We start from the raw sequence: 18881 nt of genomic DNA, 5'->3' as shown, positions 1-18881 counted from the left end.
AACAAGAAATATCGAATAAATGTGTTTGTTTACGACTACAATTATTTTTGAATTGTGGAAAGTAATAACAAACAGATTAAGAATACTTTTGATCATATGGATGAGAAGAAAAAGTAGAGTAAATTCCATTTATTTACTATTCTTTTGGGGCAATGAAACGATACCTTCTCACCTTTTAAGATAATGAATCTCGTTGATCATAAATCGCCATTAAGAATGAATTGAATTATTTATTTTATTTTTGAAATGTCAAAAATGACCTTTAAGATAATGAATCTCGTTGATCATAAATCGCCATTAAGAATGAATTGAATTATTTATTTTATTTTTGAAATGTCAAAAATGACCCGGATTAAAGGTAAATATTTATCCGCATTCGATGTTTACACTAAATCATATAACTTTACTATAGTTAAGTAATTTAATAAGATGCAAATACATATTAATTAACCATAATTCAGTGTTAAAAGTAATGTGTAAACACATGTCATGCTTCTATTCGCTTGATGTAAATATCGGGTGCAAATAAAGTTTTACCTGGTGGGGATCTCATTCCCACCCATCCTAGCAAATCCCTAAGGGGTCGCTTGGTTGGAATTAAGATTATCGAGGATTATAATCTCATATTCAATAGAGAATAGACAATATCAAAATATTAGTATAGCATTTATATGGATATAAGCTGATATCAATTACCAAATATGGGATAAGTGCAATTCCAAATTCTCGTTTACTACCTAAGTAAGATTTGTTTTTTCAATTAATAAAATGGCCATGATGGCTAAATTTAATTTTTTTTTAAAAATTCCATACCCAAATTAAAATCCTAAATAACTAAACGATCCTTCTGAGTGGTGTGAACTTTAATTTTCTCCATCCCATTTTCCCTTTTCTTTTTTCTTCTTACACCCTAATATGTATTTTTTTTTTAAAAGGACAAAAGATAACATAAAACATAAAATAAAATAAAAGAACTGGAGAAGATGGGAGTCTATGGTCGAGTTTATTATATAACCCAACCCTCCTCTCTTCTCCGTAAAATAAACCCTTGCTTGCTTTCTATTTTTGCTTCTCCTGCCGTTTTCAGCCAACTTCTCCATCCCCATCAATTCGTCGGATTTATGTAATCTCCATATATAACCAAACACACACTTGTAGCGGCGATTCACATCGAAGCAAAAACCCTAGGCGGCGAAAATGGGAGACTTCAACGATGCCTTCATGCGTAACAACCCTAACGTTCAGGCCCGTGCTAAGGCCCAGAATCGCGCTAATGTCATGCAACTCAAGCTGGTGACTCCTTCTCCCCGATCTCTTCTCTTTATTGCTAGGGCCTTTCTGTGTGTTCTAACATTGTTTGATTGCTTAGGTTTTGTTTTAGGTTCTTTCTCGATGTATATTTGGTTAGAATTTAAATGATTTTTTCCTCCTGTTGCTTCAATTTGTATGGTATTAGTGATTTATGGGGTTCTGGTGTCGATTTAGCCAAGGACAGAAGACATTGGAAGTGAAATATCCATATAGGATATACCAACTCTTGAGATTATGGTTTAGTTGTTGTTGGTAAACTCACAATAAGTCCCTCTTTCAGTTTGGTTAGAGATTGTCAATGTAGGGTGTGGGATTTAGGGAATTCATAGTTTTAGGCACCCTTAAACTTTGCTTGAGCATGGGCCTTCCATAATGGAGGTCTCAGGTTCGAACCCCCGCCTGTGACAGCAGGGGGATTTGCTTTCCGGGTCGAGCTCATCGCACGGGGCTTGCCTAGTGCGGGTTATCTCTCCCGTGTGGTTTGCGGGCTATTGCATAGGAGCGGGGTTTACCCTGTGTGCACCCAAAGGTTAGCGGCTGCGGGTTCCCTTGTCATAGAAAAAAAGGTACCCCTAAACTTTCCCAGAAGTTTAAATGTTAAGTACTGGAATAAAACAGGCACAGGTTGAGCGGAACGGATGTTGAGGATTCATATGTCAGCCCCAGTTTGGGATTTAGAATGTAGTTATTGGTTTGTTGGTGATTTGTCATTTTAGAGTAGTGAGTGGGTAGGTGCTTTTAATCTAGTTTCGTGAGTTTTGGAACTGGTCCAATTCCAACTCTAGGTTTCTTATTTTTATTTTAGTGAGATGAGGCTAGAAATTGTCTGAGATTCATATTTGTTGTGCTTTTTATGATAGCAAATATACAGTGTGACTAGATAGTTAGCTTAAAGTAATAATAGGAGAATTATGTTGTCAGGCTGTTGAGGTATTGGCAATCTTTTCGTTTGTTCTTCACTGGTGCTGCAAGTTTTTATATCTTCGTTATTATATGTAATATATGCAGATTGGTCAAAGTCATCCAACTGGGTTGACAGCTAATCTTCTGAAGCTATTTGAGCCTCGACCACCTTTGGAGTACAAACCACCTCCTGAGAAGAGAAAATGCCCTTCTTATACAGGTTAATATTCTTCATGGATTGAGTCATTTCTTGGTCTATTCAGTTATCTTGTATAATGCTTTAGATATTCTCATTTGTTTTACAGGGATGGCACAATTTGTTAGTCACTTCGCTCAACCTGGTGATCCAGAATATGCTCCACCGGTCCCTGAGGTTGAAACCCCGGTAAGATTTCCTTTTATGATTGTTTTGGGTGGATCCATATGTTTTGGAAAAATGTGGTGCCTATAGTTAGAGGAGTAATTAATCACTGTTTTGGTTATCTTTACTATTTCCGTCCAATCTTGAGATATGGATTAGCTATCCAACTAGTTTGATATTATGACAGTTGATTGGTTGGCCTGAGATTCTGGTTCAGAAAAATTACTTGATTCCAGAGAAAATAATAGGATGTGCAATTACACAATTACTGCCTATGGTGAATCTGTGTATGTCCTTCTTTATGCACATATAATGCTTTTATTATTGAATGCAGGCTGAACGAAGAGCTAGGATCCACAAGCTACGGCTGGAAGAGGGTGCTAAAAAGGCTGCTGAGGAGCTTGAGAAATGTATTAAACGCCTAAGAGATTTTGATTTTCTGAATATTTGAAAGCCATATTATATGATAAAATTGGATTAAATTGTTGTTTTTTCTGCCGAACAGATGATCCTAGCAGCGACCCAAATTGTACTGGAGATCCATACAAGACACTCTTTGTTGCAAGACTTGTGAGTAAAGATCTTTTTAGATCATATTTGCTGTTACTTGTGAATATCTTCTTACTTTTGTTGACTGTCTTTCTCATTTTGTCAGAATTATGAGACAACAGAAAGCAGAGTTAAACGCGAATTTGAGGCTTTTGGTCCAATCAAGCGGGTAGGTATTATAGAGCATCCCTTTGTGGGGCTCAGGTTACTGGCTTTTGGTTGGTAAGATGTGTGTACTTTTATGGTGGCATGGTACTTCCTCCTATTATCCAGCTGTTTCTCAAATCGATTTTTCCACAACTTATTGTTTTCTGAAAGAACGAAACATCTTACAATATTAGCATCTTTTCTGCATGTACTTTATTAAAAAAAAAAAATTAGCTTCTTATTTTAAAGCAGATTTTGATCAGGTAATTTCAAAGAACTGTAGGGTTGATAAGCTTTTTCAAATGTTGTCTTTATAGATCAAATCCTTCAAAATGAGGGTGGAGTATCTAAAACAGTACCACGCATTACCCTACATATGTTTCAAACTTCACTGAAGGCGCGTGCCGTGCACTCTTTATGTGTTTATTATATGGCATTTGGATCCTACTTTAGTATTTTGATAAAAAAGTTATTGAATTTGGGAGTTGTCTGTTAAATAATAAACTGATTAGCTCGGGACTTCGTTACTGCTCTCGAATATTAGAAAAAAAAGAAAGAAAAAAAAAAAAGAAATAGCTTATGCTATAAGTTTTCAAGTCCACGTTCTTTCTTTCAATTGTACATCCGGGTGCATTTCTTCAGGCTGTAGTTAAGAACTGATTGTTGTTTGAACTGCTACACTCTTTCCTGGTGCTTTGAGGTGCATGCTGCACTCTGAAAATGGATGAAAATTCCTCGTGAAGTTACACATATATTTGCTTTGTAACATAAGGGTGAGATTGCCAAGTATGTCCTTATGACACAGGTAAAAGTGGCTTCAATTACGATGACTTGTCCTCTTATCCTGGTTTGGATATCATTAGTTTCGAGTATTATTCGTTCTGGTATTCCATTAGTTTCTAGAACCATAAAGGTAAAGAGGTTCAACTCCTAGGTATTTTCCTGGTAAGGGCAAAACTTAATTTTCTGGTAGCTTTTTGTTTCTTGAGTTGCCAAACGTAACCATTCAATTTCCAAGCCCGAGCTTCATTACATGAAACAAAGCTGAACACTTAGATGAGCAGAGCAATGATGCAATTTATCTTTGGCCTCTTATTCCAAGCAACAATGGAGATTGATACTTGCCTATGCTGGGTAAAAAATTATAGGGAGTATCGACCTTGTTCTCTTCTTCTTTATTCTTCTTACATCCCATCTATGCTACTAAGATTTTACTTGTGGATTCAAAGGCTATCAAAAAAGTTTCAAGCATTTCGGGAGACACCTGGTATTTGACTGTACTTCTATAATAATTTATTTTATTTTAAAATGTTCCCTGGTAAGGGGTGTTAGAATGTATTGCAAACATAAGGCCACAGTTCTTGTGCAACTCTAGCAGTGATGGTGATGCATCTCGCCTGGGAGCTCTTTGATTCAAAGGTGAGCACGGCTAATTAGGCATAGTGCCCGCCGTGCCATTAGGACCTTACTGTACCTAATTGTGTTGACTGGATAAAATCATAACTTCTTTGACCGCTGCATCAAACATGATCATAATTCTTATGAGTAGTGTTAATTTCATAAACTGTTCGAGTTACAGGTTCGCTTGGTTATGGACAAGACAAACAATAAGCCAAGGGGTTATGCTTTCATTGAGTATGTGCATACACGGGATATGAAAGGTTTCTCTTAACTCCTGTTCTTCTGTATTTTTCTGTCAAACTTCCAATTCTAATTCCTTGGATAATAATTCAGCTGCATATAAACAAGCTGATGGAAAGAAGATTGATAATAGAAGAGTGCTGGTTGATGTTGAACGTGGGAGAACAGTCCCCAATTGGCGTCCCCGCAGGCTTGGTGGTGGACTTGGAACAACAAGAGTTGGAAATGAAGATGTTAATAGGTATTCCATGAGCTTTTAGAGTGTTAGTCATATGTACATATGGGTAGTGCTAAAGAGAACATTGAACATAGCTCTTCTTTAGTGCAATAATGGTTGCAGTTGTCTATGGAGTAAAAAATGCAATGCGAATGTCTCTCTTCTCTGCTTGAGTTGATTTTATTGCTGCACATTGCATAAAATTATAATTTGCTAGAGACAACAATGCATATGTTTGCTTCTAGTTGACATAAACTGCTTCCTGTACTTGGTATAGGCTGCTTCTGAATTCAACTTGTTTTTGTAGATGCTTAAGTTTGTGTTTTTTTTTCTTAAAAAGGACTTGCTGTTCTGAGCATCTGTGCATGACATCTTGGATACAAGTAGTATTTATGATTGTTTGGCATTCAGTATGATAATCAGTCGTGTAATATTTTCAAAGTAGGTTTTCATGTTTAGATGGCCTTTTTGGTATGATCGTCGTGTGAAAGGCTTAAATTTTTACATGGATTTTTAATTATTGTCGACTCTGCCCCTTTAATTTTTCAGAGAGGTTGTTCAGCCTGGAAGGGCAGCATCTCGCTCTGAGGAGCCAAGAGCACGAGATGACAGGGACAGGTAACATATGCATTTATAGCTCTGCATTCTTTGTGTTCTCCTGGCAATTTGTCATTCATACATTCTCCAAGGATGAGTTGTTTGATTCACTACCTTGTTTAGTTTAAAATGTGTGAGTTAATGCTGTAATGTGTTTCACATCTGACACATTATGAATTCCCATATTATCAGGGATAGGGAGAAGTCCCGTGAAAAGGTGCGAGATAGGGACAGAGAAAAATCTCGTGAGCGTTCTCATGATAGGCCAAGGGAACGTGACAGAGATGACAAGCATCATAGGGAACGTGAGAGAACAAGGGAAAGAGAAAAAGATCGCGGACGAGACCGTGATAGAGACCGTGAACGTGACAGGACACGCGACCGTGAGCGAGGCAAAGATAGAGACCGAGATCGTGACCGTGAGCGAGATCGCCACCGTGAGAGGGATAGGGAAAGAGGTAGGGATTATGAAGGTGAGGTGGACAAGGGCCGTGGGATTTCTCGTGATAGAGAATATGATTATGAGCATGTTGAATCAAAACATGAGCGGGAAAGGCATGGTGACAAAGAAAGGAACTATGATCATGCAGAACCTGAAGATGATCATGGACATTATGACTATTATGATCACCACCAAGGTCGAGGAGACTATGAGAATCCAGATGCACAAGGTGGTGATGATCGCTACAAAGATGCCAGTCGTGATCATGATCGTTATGATCTAATGGAGGAGGATAATTATGCCTATGACCACGGGGCCTCTGAGGCAAAAGAAAGGGACCGGGATTACAAGCATTCAGATAGGTCACATTCTCGTGAATATGACTACTGATGATGAAGAGTATGCTTCAGCTTGTGTTGCTGTGGTAAGGTTGCAATAAAATCCAAATGCTATGTAGGTAATTTTAATTTCTCCTTTAATAATATTGCCACACTCGACTTCTCTGATTTTTTGTCTCGCAGGAGACATGGCCTACTGATAACTCAGTGAAAATGCAATTTTCTGTTGGAATACCTGCTTGACTACTTCGGGAATGGCAACATTAAAGATGATGGTTTAGCGCATCGCCCCCTGTTTTCAAATTTTGTATCTGCTTTTGGAATTGTTTGATATTTTACTTGCTGAACTTCTATGTGAACTTGTTAAATGCGAACTATTGGGGATCTGTGTGTGCTAATGTTTTTGTTCTGGGTACTTGTACGTCTGAACAGACTATCGGCTCATGTTACCATATTTTATTAGTGTATGTTTTTGAATATTACTCCGTATCTCCTACCAAAATATTGTCTTGAAATTTCTTTATGAGATGGCTGGAATTCTGTAGAATGATACTTAAAATAGTAATAAAAGAACAGATTTGTCCAGTGTAAAAACGATATAGAAAATTATAGGGACTTCTATATCATGTGTCTCAGGCTTTAAGAAGAGAGTGACATATATAATATCAATGGTGTGTCAGATGAATGAGAGTCCCTCATCTTTGAATTGAAGGTCTCGAGTTTGAACTTTGAGAAGGGAGAAATACCTGTGCTTCTCCATCTCACTGGGTTCTATCTTATGCTATGCGTATTTGGATGGTCTGTCCAACGGATATTGGACATGAGATAATTGTATCCAAAATTAACCTATGGACGTGCCGTGATAACCAATTTGGACAGTAACTTCACGTAAAATGTTGAGGAGAGTATGCTTGGAATTCATCAGTCTCCAACAGCATTTTTGTTCCTGCCCTTTCCTTTGCGCACCGCACTTAGGCGCTTAGCCCTGGGTGGCATCATTTTTTGTTTTGTTTTATATAGGTGAAAAAATTCACATATGCCATTTACATCAATTCAATTAATACATGTATATCTTTGAATACACTTGTTACTAATAATAATTAGTGGATGCGGATTCTCATCTTAAGTTTTAACTTTATTATGATAAATGTATACTTCTATGGCTTAAATAAAAATTGGGTGCGAGTTAGTGTTTACCGGTTTACGGGTCTGTGTTGCCTCTTAGCGACCTTTTTGTGTAATACAACTAAAATCAAGCAAGTATATTGGTATCAAATTTGTCATCTCAAATATAAAGCATGTCATGTTGAAATTTGAAAAGAGGCATGCTAAGATCTAAGGTAAAGCCGTAAAGGTATGAACAAATCTTAATTCCTATTTAAACGTAATAATTTTATTTTATACTCTTTTGTTATAATATTAACATCAGATGATAGAAGCATTATTTAAAGCAGATAAGATAATAAGTGAAAGATGATCAGCCAAATAGCCTAGACGGCATTTTTCTGCGAGGCTAGAATAATGTTGGCAGCTGTTGATAAGCGAAACAGGTAATATCACAAACGAAATTTTGGTATGTGCTAAAAGAAACATCCTACTACTTGGAAGCGCGTAAAATGTGCATGAACTTATAGAATAAGATAAGAAAGGCATTCAAGAACAAGAATAGGAGAGTCCGGAGCCAAAATGGCTTCTTTTTACATCCATTACACCAAAATGGTATGCCTTTTTTTTTTTAAACCAAAATGCAGATTTAGTTGGTTATAGGAGAGTTGAGCCAAAATGGCTTCTTTTTACATCCATTACACCAAAATGGTATGCTCTTTTTTTTTAAACCAAAATGGGTATTCGTTGGATAACCAACGAATACCCTGATCTTAATTCATACCCGAATTATTTCAAATAAATTATTTTTTTTTTTTTTTTTTTTGCATTTCGTGCAAATTGCACGAAATGCAACAAAATTTTTTTTTTTTATTTCGTTTTTTATATTAAAAACGAAATTAAAAAAAAAAAAAAATTGTTGCATTTCGTGCATAATTCCAACGAAATGCAAAAAAAAAAAATTGTCTTTTTTTTTTGGACTACCAACGAAATAGGATAAAAAAAAAAAATTATATATTTTTTATCCTATTTCTTTTTTTTTTCGTTTTTAAATAAAAAATGAAAAAGGTTTAAAAACGAAAATGCAACAAATTTTTTTTTATTTCGTTTTTTTTTTAAACAAATTTGTTGCATTTAATTTATTTGGTTCGTACCAACGAAATTAAAAAAAATTTGTCCTATTTCGTTGGACTACAACGAAATAGGATAAAAAAAATTTATATATTTTTTATCCTATTTCGTTGGTAGTCCAACGAAATAGGACAAATTTTTTTTTAATTATTTTAAACGAAATAAAAAAAAATTATTTCGTTTACACAAAAACGAAATAGGAAAATATAATAATATTTGTTTTTTTTTTTTATGTATTTCGTGATACTACTAACGAAATAGCATTAAATTTTTTTTTCGGCGGATGATTTTAAAAAAAACATAAAAGCGTAGGGAGTTGGACTACGACACCGTGAATCGTGAGGCTTGAACTACGACGCTCGGACGGGGAGGGGGAAATCGTCACTCGATAATGAAGATGGACGAGATGGAGAGGAAGATGAAGATGAAGATGAAGATGAAGACGATAGCATTAGCGTCATTCCTGAGACTGACGAATATTAGAATATTTACATTAATAAGATATCGTTTCTATTTTTAATGAAGTCGGATTTATTTAGTTGAAATTCAAATTGAAATAACATTGAAAAATGAAAAAGGTACAAATACAACACTTAACTAGCCGACATAACAACAGAAAATGCTTATGGAAAATCATCTTCATCAGACATTTCGCAGTCTGAGTTCCAATCAGGGGTAACATATAACCCCAATCTGTGTCCCTCTAAACGCAACCATCGCAAACGCATCCTATTATTTTCTTCACGAATGCGGTTCAAAGCAAGATTCAATTCTTGGGGTGATGTGAGTGGCATGCCTATTGCACGGCGTTTTGGACGATGTAGGCCACGACTTCTTAAATCGGTCTCAATATTATGAGCTTCATCCAGGCGGTAGTTCCATTCTCTCCTCATCTTGCTAATGTATTGTCTATTGTAGCGCTCGCTCGGATTAAGCGAGTACTCAAATTCACGTTCCAAAACCCATTTCCTACCCATTGACTCAAAAATGTCACCTGGGTGATACGTCATCGTCGCGTTGCCGAAGAATGGATTCCACGATGACATTTTGAAAGAGTTTGTTTTAGCGTGGTGAGATGAATGAGGTATTATGGAAGACTATTTATAGAAAAATACATGGTGCAGAAAGGTCTAAACCCCACATGCAATTTTCGTATTTATTAAATATTTTTGTTCATTTCTATTGGTTCAATCGATTTTGGCCGCAGTATTGAATAGTTGTCAAAATAATATCTTTTACATTTCGTGACTTAATTTGCGTAAATTTTTTACTTTTCTCCGCTTATAAATATTGTCCTATCTTTACCTATGGTATATCCTTCGTCTTTCAATTTTATTTTATCCATCTCATATCTTTCATCTATTGTTTTTCTCTTATCTCGTTTCATATCCTTCAACTTTTATTTTTTCTCTCATATATTTCATAAAAGATGACGGAAACTCATGTTAAAGTGTATTTATTTTGGGGTGGTGAAGTTGTGTATGAGCAGTGGTTCGGTTAGATACAACCGTGGTCCCGAAATAGGGCAAAGGTTTCCAATTTCCCTAAAATATGATCGTCGCAACGCGTCTTAAGCGAGTAAAATGTTCGTAAATGATCCCGAATTGTCGGTGGTTATAACCGGACGATGTCCAAGTTCATTTATACCGATGGTTCACCAATTTATGGTGAGATGCCAATTACGGACGATGAATCTTTATCGTCATTTCTTCGTTATCCCGAGATTTTTAAAAATCACATATGCATAGCGGCGCTTGACATGTATGCTGAGTTAACGCTCTACCCAAGTCGAAGTACCGACCGACAATGAGTTCGATTTTGGAGGTACTACCTATCTCCCAAGTTTGAATATTGGTTTTTCAAGGGTGTAGTTCAACAACAAACAATTGTAGGATTTGGTAGTCACCAAATGATACAACTAATTATGGTAGAAAAGATGATGGTATGGCTTCAACGCACGATCATAACTTTGATTGGAGTGGACGGTAATTGTGAGACGGGTGGACCAAATAATACTACTACGCAGCTTGCATAATTTGAATTGTAATGTACGACACCCTTCACATCCCGGCCAAGCGAATTGGACAAAGGATAGGTAAATATAATCATATTTTATTCACTTTATTCATGGATTGTATAATTGTATTTGACTTGTAAATTCTATGAATTTTTCTTATTTATAGGCATAACAATTTTGAAGATAACCCCACATTGACTCACACAAATTGTGAGCAATAACGATTTAGCTAATGATATAATAAATGAGTCGGATAGTGATAGTCCATTAGATCATGAAGGGACGGACGATGATCAATCGTCTGCTGACGGTGACGATTCTGATGAAGATGTTGCGGCCCCCAGTAATGTTAGTGTAAATTATCATTCAAATGTGATCCCATATTTGGATAATACAGAAGAAGTAGAACCGGAAGATTTTGCATACATGAGAGATAACGGGTCTGTTCGAGCTGCACTTTGGAATTCCAGTAATCCTAAAGTTATCAAATCAGGTTAGTTTGGTGCGACTAATTTTTTTAATAATATATTATTTTTGAATTTTGTGATTTTAATTGGTGTAATTAAGAATTGATATTTTTTCTTGTACATGCAAATAGGTATGTTATTTCACAACAAGAAGCAAATGAAAGGTGCGGTGAGACTCTATAATATAGCCCACAAAAAAGAATATAAAACAGATCAAGCCAAAGGTACATTTTGGAAGGTTATTTGCAAGCGGCATGAGGAAGGTTGTAGTTGGATGATCCGTTTTTCGTTGATCGGAAGTGGTATGTGGAAAGCAGGAAAAATGATTGAGCCACATAATTGTGATACGGATGATTATACGAGAGGATCATTTCAATTTGAATAGCAACATCATTGCTACTTCGTTGATACCATATGTTATGATCAATGCACAAATCGGTATTAAGTTTGTTCAGAAACTATAAAAGGCATTCATCACTATACTCCTAGTTATAGAAAAGCGCAAAAAGGGCGTAAGAAAGCTTTTGAGATGGTGTATGGTGATTTCGAAGGTTCTTTTAGGGCATTGCCTCGATACATGGCTGCCCTAGAACATTTCAATCCGGGCACTATTGTTGAGTGGACACACGAGTCAACTACAATGCAAGGCGAACACATCTTCAAGTATCTTTTCCGGGCCTTTAAACCAAGTATCGATGGATTCAAAAGTTGCGGGCCGGTCATCTCAATAGATGGCACCCATGTCTATGGTAAGTATGAGATGAAATTGTTGATTCTTTGTTGGCATTGATGCAAACGGAAATATTTTTCCACTTGCATATGCTATAGTTGCACGTGAGAGCTATGAGTCATGGACTTGGTTTCTCTTATTATGGAGACATGTTGTTTGTGATAGAAAAGGCATTGGACTAATTTCGACCGTCACCAAGGGATCTTGCAATGTGTAATGACACATGAATGGTTACTGACCACCCACCACACATCATAGATTTTGTGTTCGACATTTAAAAAGCAACTTTAACAAAAAGTTTCTTAACTCGATCTTGAGAAGCTAATGTGGTTGGGCGTACGGAGCACCAAAAGAAGAATACCAAATGAGGATGCAACAAATCAAAACCTTGTCACTCACAGCGCATATGTGGTTAAGCGAGCTTCCGAAGGAAAAATGGACATTGTATAAGGACGGTGGTTATAGGTGGGGGGCTATGACGACAAATGTCTCGAGTCTTACAATGGTTTATTGAAGAAAGCCCGTGGATTGCCTAAATGCCCATGGTTCGCTTGACCTTTAAAAATCTTGTTGATCATTTTGTTAAAAAGAAGCGCCCCTTGCTTCCTCGCTAATGGTAAATAAGAAGACTTGGCCGCCCGGTGTTGATAAGAAGTTCCATGAATATTGGGATAGGGCCGCCATGCACACCGATATGATGAACTACAACATTGTGACCGGGTCTTCGAGAGATTCGACATTTGCACACGAAGGTAGAAGGGTGGAAATGTCCATAAAGTCTCTCGAGAATGGAAAAAAATGTTCGTGTGGGAAATGGAAAAACTACCACATGCCATGTTCCCATGCAATTAAATCCGTCGGATCCGTAAAATTCAGCCTAAGGACTATGTTAGCAAGTACTACGTTGTAGGTATTACAAGCAAACATACGGTGGAAAGTTTTCTCCCTTGGGTGATGAGGCATATCGTCCGCAAGTCCCTTCGTTTAATTGCAAACACCGCATACGAGCGAACTTCGGAGCCCATAGAACAACTAGAAGGAGGAATGAAATGGATATTGCTCCTGCTCGCATGGCGAGGAGGTGTGGAACTTGCAAACCGCCATAACAAAAATCGTTGCCCCAATCGTACTCGGTAGTTGTTGTTGCTTGTTTACTGTTAAGTTTTTCATGAGTTCTATGTTATTGTTATTTTATGTAATCTTTGTTATCTTATGTAATCTTCAATAATATGTTGTCGTCCTTCAATAATATGTTGTCGTCCTTACTTTAAAATATAAACGGTTCGTATTGTATAGTTTAATTTTGTCTTTAATTTAACAGTTATTGTTGGATAGAACTTACACAACACTTTATTGAATGAACATAAAATTACATTATAATTGAAAATTAAAAAACATAACACATAGTTGGTCTAAGGGAGTTCGTTAGGCATGTCATCATCCGATTTGTAAAGTTCCGTGCTAAAACACTTGCTCTTTCATGTATCGTTAGCGTGCGATTTGTTTCGGCAGCTTGTTCTTCAAAACGAGCTTAAGGATATAGTACCTACAACGTCTCACCAACATCCTATTATTCTCCTTTCGAATTTGTTTCACTGACTATCTCATATTCTACCATATCCTCGCGTTCCATGGAGAATCGACGTGGCTTGGGTGCCTTAAGCTCAAGCTCATTCATGAGCATATTTGACTCATGGTACCTATGCTCCCATTCACGGCGTAATCCGTGTAGAGTACTCACATGGATCCGATTTTTTCAAGATCCGAAAATCATCCTCTCGTTCGTCAAGCATGTGCGGGTTGTACATGTCCATCTCAAAATCATATGGATCCCATGTTCCCCCCGTTGTTGGGTGACTCAACTTGAGCTATCATTTCGTTTTCCGGAATGCCCAAGCAAAAGGTGAGGAAGAGCTTCCAGGAGTGTTCTCTTTTTTGTTCGACATTTTTTGGATAGTAAATAGATTTTTTAAGTCTCAGTCGAAGATTTTGGATAATTTGCGAAATGCAAAATAAAAAATTGGAGTACTCCAAGTTTATAAATAACTTTTCGTCATGTTGTTATATATCTTGTCCAAGCATTATTGCATACGTTAAAAAGAAGCTAAAAAGGAAGCTAATTAGTAGGTTTCAATTCATTTTAAGAATCTTGAAGCATTGTACACTTATTTAATTTTCTCCAAGCATTATTGCATACGTTAAGAAGAAGCTAAAAGGAAGCTAATTAGTAGGTTTCAATTCATTTTAAGAATCTTGCGAAGCATTGTACACTTATCTTTTCCAAGCATTGTTGCATACTTTAAGAATCATTGTTGTTATATATCTTTTATATTTCGTTGCATACTTTGCGAAATGCGGCACAATTTTTTTTTTTTAGCATGGACAAGTCAAATCCCAATTTTTTTTCCACGGATTCCTTGGTCTTGGCTGTTGAAAGAGCTAACATTTTCTTACAATTGCATTCAATAGCTTGTACAAGTCAAAAGCTAAAAAAAAAAGCTAGTTAGTAGGTTTCAATTCATTTTAAGATTCTTGGCAGAAGCATTGTACACTTATTTAATCTTCTTCAAGCATTATTGCATACGTTAAAATGTAAAATAAAAAGGAAACTAGTTAGTAGGTTGCATTATTGCATAAGTTAAGAAGAAGCTAAAAAGGAAAAAGCATTGTTGCATACTTTAAGAATCATTGTTGTGCTTCAGAAGCATTGTCAATAGTTTTCCTTCTCTTTTTTTTTTTTTTTTTTTTACACTTGGAAATGTATTCCTTTTATTTTTACATGGACAAGTCAAATCCAATTTTTTTTAAGAATCTTGTCAGAATTTATATTTCGTTGCATACTTTGCGAAATGCAAAGCTAAAAAATTTGACAAGTTAGAAGCTAGTCAATAGCTTTCAATTCATTTTAAGAATCTTGGCAGAAGCATTATTGCACTTATTTAATCTTCTCCAAGCATTATTGCATACGTTAAAATGTAAAATAAAAAGGATGATTCCTTCATCATACTGCACATTACCTACTGCCAAAACTCCCCCAAATCCACACCTCTCAAAGTAATTGAGGATGCGATTATGTAAAGGGTATTGCCTTACGTGATTCCGTAATTCATGATCCGCACGACGTATAAATAAACACGCGTTCGTCCACTCAATGTTCCATCCCACACAAACTCGGGATCGATGTTGTTGCTTGGAGTGTTAATAAATCATAGTTTTCGGACTGGATGTACAGTGACTCTGGGGCGATCCATATCTATAACATTGCAACACCAAGCCACTGCTGTTAGAATAATTGACAACACCTTACACAATTGTTTACTATATATTCAATAGGAAAGTCAACAAAGGTCAAACTATAAGATATATTATCACGTGAGAAAAGAAAAAAAAATTTATAACAAGACAACCGTCAAAAAATAATTGCAGTTCCCTATGGGGTCAACGAAATGTAATTAAACTTTTGGTTAAGCTCATAATTAATTGCCATAATAGTATTCATCTTACATATAACTACTTTTCTATTTAAAACAAACCATATATCGGAGAGAGGATGCAAGGTCAACCAATTTTTTTTACCGAGATCGAATGTAAGATTTCGTTAGTTATCCAACGAAATACCCATTTTGGTTTTTAAAAAAAAAAGGTCATGCTATTTTTCTCTATTATCTTCATAAACAAGTCCAACTTCCTCACAGTTTCTTGATCTTATACTTTTAATTTGAAAAGTAAAAATTCTTCATGCTTATCAACAGCAAATAATCTCCAACGACTAGTCACAATTTGAACATAGAAAATGACCCAACAAATGATACAAATATCTTTATGTTATGTTTAACAATCTTACTTTCCTCACAATTTCTTCATCTTTTTTTTAAATGTTGTTCTATGAAAATGACTAACTAAAAGAACATTTTATAATATAAATTTATACCTTTTTAATCAGTAACTTCGACGATCTTTTTAGTATTTTAATTGTAGTTCGTTGACCAATAAACTCTACTAACATTTTATAAAGCTTTTTTTAATTGAAGCAACGACTGAAATTACCAATTGTTAATTAACTAAACTTGTAACTTTTGTTTTCTTTATTATAGTCTACTACACTAAGTACTAAATCAAAAAATATATGTAAAAACTTATAAAATTAAGAAATTACCTCAATTTGAAGAAGATTATAGAGCAAAAGTTGAGGAATCCTTGTGATAGGATTAGTAGAAAAAGAAGAAAAGAATGAAGAACGGAAGAAGAGAAAGAATGGAGGAAGAGGAAGAAGGGAGAATGGAGAATGGAGAATGGAGAAGGTCGTGCAACAAAATATAAAAAACCTTAGCTTCCGTATGCAATGTATACAAAAGTGCAAAGTATGCAACGAAATATATGCAACGAAATATAAAAGAAAAAAATCAATTTTTTAGCTTTGCATTTCGCAAAGTATGCAACGAAATATTAAAGTGCAACAATGCTTCTTCCAAGTCAAAAAAAAAAATTGAAAGCTATTCACTAGCTTCTTTTTTAAGCTTCTGACTTGGAAGCAATTCTTCTGACAAGATTCTTAAAAATAATTGAAAGCTATTGTCCCTATAAAAAACAGTGAACAATGGAATCCGTTTCCACCAATTTTTTAACTTTGCATTTCGCAAAGTATGCAGCGAAATATCAAAGTACAACAATGCTTCTTCTAAGTTAAAAAAAAAATTGAAAGTTAGTTAGTTTGAGATTTAGATAATCGAATACGATGAATATAAACGAAATGCAAAAAAAAAAAAAAATTATTTTCCTATTTCCTTTTTATATAAACGAAATACAAAAAAAAAAAAAATTATATTTTCCTATTTCATAATAAAAAATTTAATGCTATTTCGTTAGTAGTATCACGAAATACAAAAAAAAAAAAAAAAAAATATTATTATATTTTCCTATTTCGTTTTTGTGTCAACGAAATAAAAAAAAAAAAATTCGTTTTTAATATAAAAAACGAAATTAAAAAAAAAAATATAAATTTGTTGCATTTTATTAAAAACTGTAAAAAAAAAAAAACGAAATGCAACAAATTTTTTTTTTTTTATTTCGTTTTTAATATAAAAAAACGAAAAATTCTTTTTTTTTTATTTCGTTGACACAAAAACGAAATAGGAAAATATAATAATATTTTTTTTTTTTTTTTGTATTTCGTGATACTACTAACGAAATAGCATTAAATTTCGTTTTTAATATAAAAAACGAAATTAAAAAAAAAAAAGAAATTTTGTTGCATTTCGTGCAACATTGCACGAAATGCAACAAATTTTGTTTTTTTTTTAATTTCGTTATTAATGTTGCACGAAATGCAACAAATTTTTTTTTTTTTTTAATTTCTTTTTTAATATTAAAAACGAAATTAAAAAAAAAAAACAAAATTTGTTGCATTTCGTGCACTGTCCAACGAAATGCAACAAATTTTTATTTTTATTTTTTATTTCGTTTTTAATATAAAAACGAAATTAAAAAAAAAACAAATTTTGTTGCATTTCGTGCAACATTGCACGAAATGCAAAAAAAAAAAAAAAAAAAAAAAAAAAAATAATTTGACTGAAATAATTCGGGTATGAACAGTAAGATGCGGGTATTTCGTTGGTTATCCAACGAAATACCCATTTTGGTTTAAAAAAAAAAAGGCATGCCATTTTTGTGTAATGGCTGTAAAAAGAAGCCATTTTGCCTCCGGATTCAAGAATAGGATCTCTACAACATGATAGTTGGTGATTTTCGTTTATGATTTTAACGTGAAGGCACAAGAGAATATGTGATCCAACCAAATTAGACCACGCTTATAGCAAGATTCTGTACTTCCAGTGATCGCTTAACTACATCTTCTGAAGTTTCCTAGAAAAATCCAAATATGTTTAGTGTTATATCTATATTAGTCAATCAAATTGACTGGAATTTGGATATATGAATCAACAAATCCAGTATTATCCACGCAGAAAGTAAAGGTTTCAATAAACATTAAACTTAGAACCGTTAATATCAAAAAACTGCTATAAGTTGAAATGTAGAAATTTAAAGGTTCAAATCATGGATCCGCCTTCTGTAAGGTCTGCGTACACTCCACGTCACTTGTGGTATTACAGTGGGTTGGATTTTGTTGAATCATTGATCTGCCTCGAAAGTTGTACAATTTTTCTCCGTCCCAATCTCTGTGTCTTAGTTTGACTAGGCACAAAGTTTAAGAAATAAAAGGAGACTTTTAAATCTTGTGATCTTAAATAAATTATATGTGTAATGTACTAAAATGTCCTTTGAATCTTGTGATTTTAACTTTTAAACTTGCCATGTAGGATGCTTGAACTGTCACCTTACTAAATACAAAAAGAGACTCTTTTTGAGACAGACCAAAAAGGAAAGTAAGACACTTAAATTGGTACGGAGAGAGTATGACCTTCAATGTTAAATACTCTTAGCTTCTTCGTGTATTTACTTCTTTATGTTTGAATCTCGGAAAATTTTGGTTCCACAATTGATACAGTTCTAAATATCAAGTAACCACTTGTGTGTGTTATCGTACCAGTAAGAAATATATCAAGTAATTTCATGCTCTGAAATTCATGCCGTCAGCCATGGCTATGTCCGTGCGTAAGATGGTGAATTAGAGGGTTTCCTGGAAATTTCACATTAGTAGGACAAACAACACTGCTTCCTTCTATTTCTGGTATGGAATTTTGATTCCTAAATGGTGGAGTAGAAGCAAAAAAGGGAATTTCTTGTCAATCTCCCTTTGCTTGTACACGACAATAATACTAACCTTTGCAGATTTTGAATGGAAGTTGAGTGCAGACGTAATTCGTAGTAAACAAACACTAGTACTATATCTTGAACAAGATTTTGGTACATTGAGTTTGACTCTACAACGTGAAGGCTATGGAAATTTACCATTTCGTGTTGAGTTT

General features: G+C 34.8%; 2 protein-coding genes across 3 annotated transcripts; both read left to right on the top strand.

The window, feature by feature from the left end:
* The first annotated feature begins 997 nt into the window (after positions 1 to 997).
* On the top strand, positions 998 to 7008 carry LOC132046575 (U1 small nuclear ribonucleoprotein 70 kDa). Of its 2 annotated transcripts, none has more exons than XR_009412741.1 (11): positions 998 to 1293; positions 2320 to 2434; positions 2520 to 2599; positions 2910 to 2985; positions 3081 to 3145; positions 3231 to 3293; positions 4851 to 4932; positions 5006 to 5153; positions 5679 to 5747; positions 5919 to 6621; positions 6690 to 7008. XR_009412741.1 is itself a non-coding variant. In XM_059437246.1 (11 exons), exons 1-10 carry the CDS (start codon positions 1198 to 1200, stop codon positions 6556 to 6558), a joined length of 1434 nt encoding a protein of 477 aa, XP_059293229.1. In that variant the 5' UTR covers positions 999 to 1197; the 3' UTR covers positions 6559 to 6592; positions 6690 to 7008. The 2 variants fall into 2 exon arrangements, 1 of the variants encoding a protein (XP_059293229.1); XM_059437246.1 differs by having other exon boundaries at positions 999 to 1293; positions 5919 to 6592.
* A 3162-nt stretch (positions 7009 to 10170) lies between these two features.
* LOC132047836 (uncharacterized) lies at positions 10171 to 11610 on the top strand. The gene is made up of 3 exons (XM_059438816.1): positions 10171 to 10237; positions 10988 to 11251; positions 11357 to 11610. Exons 1-3 carry the CDS (start codon positions 10171 to 10173, stop codon positions 11608 to 11610), a joined length of 585 nt encoding a protein of 194 aa, XP_059294799.1.
* Positions 11611 to 18881: the final 7271 nt, after the last annotated feature.

The sequence above is a fragment of the Lycium ferocissimum genome, chromosome 2 (assembly GCF_029784015.1).
Source record: "Lycium ferocissimum isolate CSIRO_LF1 chromosome 2, AGI_CSIRO_Lferr_CH_V1, whole genome shotgun sequence".
Classification (NCBI taxonomy): Eukaryota; Viridiplantae; Streptophyta; class Magnoliopsida; order Solanales; family Solanaceae; genus Lycium; species Lycium ferocissimum.
The sequence above is the reverse complement of the archived record's forward strand: the minus strand, read 5'-3'. Positions and strand labels throughout refer to the sequence as shown.

Coding starts and splice junctions, on each gene's coding strand:
- LOC132046575 (XM_059437246.1), top strand. CDS start 1,198: ATGGGAGACTTCAACGATGCCTTCATGCGTAACAACCCTAACGTTCAG. Junction 1,294..2,319: donor ATGTCATGCAACTCAAGCTG/GTGACTCCTTCT, acceptor TAATATATGCAG/ATTGGTCAAAGTCATCCAAC. Junction 3,146..3,230: donor CACTCTTTGTTGCAAGACTT/GTGAGTAAAGAT, acceptor TCATTTTGTCAG/AATTATGAGACAACAGAAAG.
- LOC132047836 (XM_059438816.1), top strand. CDS start 10,171: ATGACGGAAACTCATGTTAAAGTGTATTTATTTTGGGGTGGTGAAGTT. Junction 10,238..10,987: donor TGTGTATGAGCAGTGGTTCG/GTTAGATACAAC, acceptor ATAACGATTTAG/CTAATGATATAATAAATGAG. Junction 11,252..11,356: donor TCCTAAAGTTATCAAATCAG/GTTAGTTTGGTG, acceptor ACATGCAAATAG/GTATGTTATTTCACAACAAG.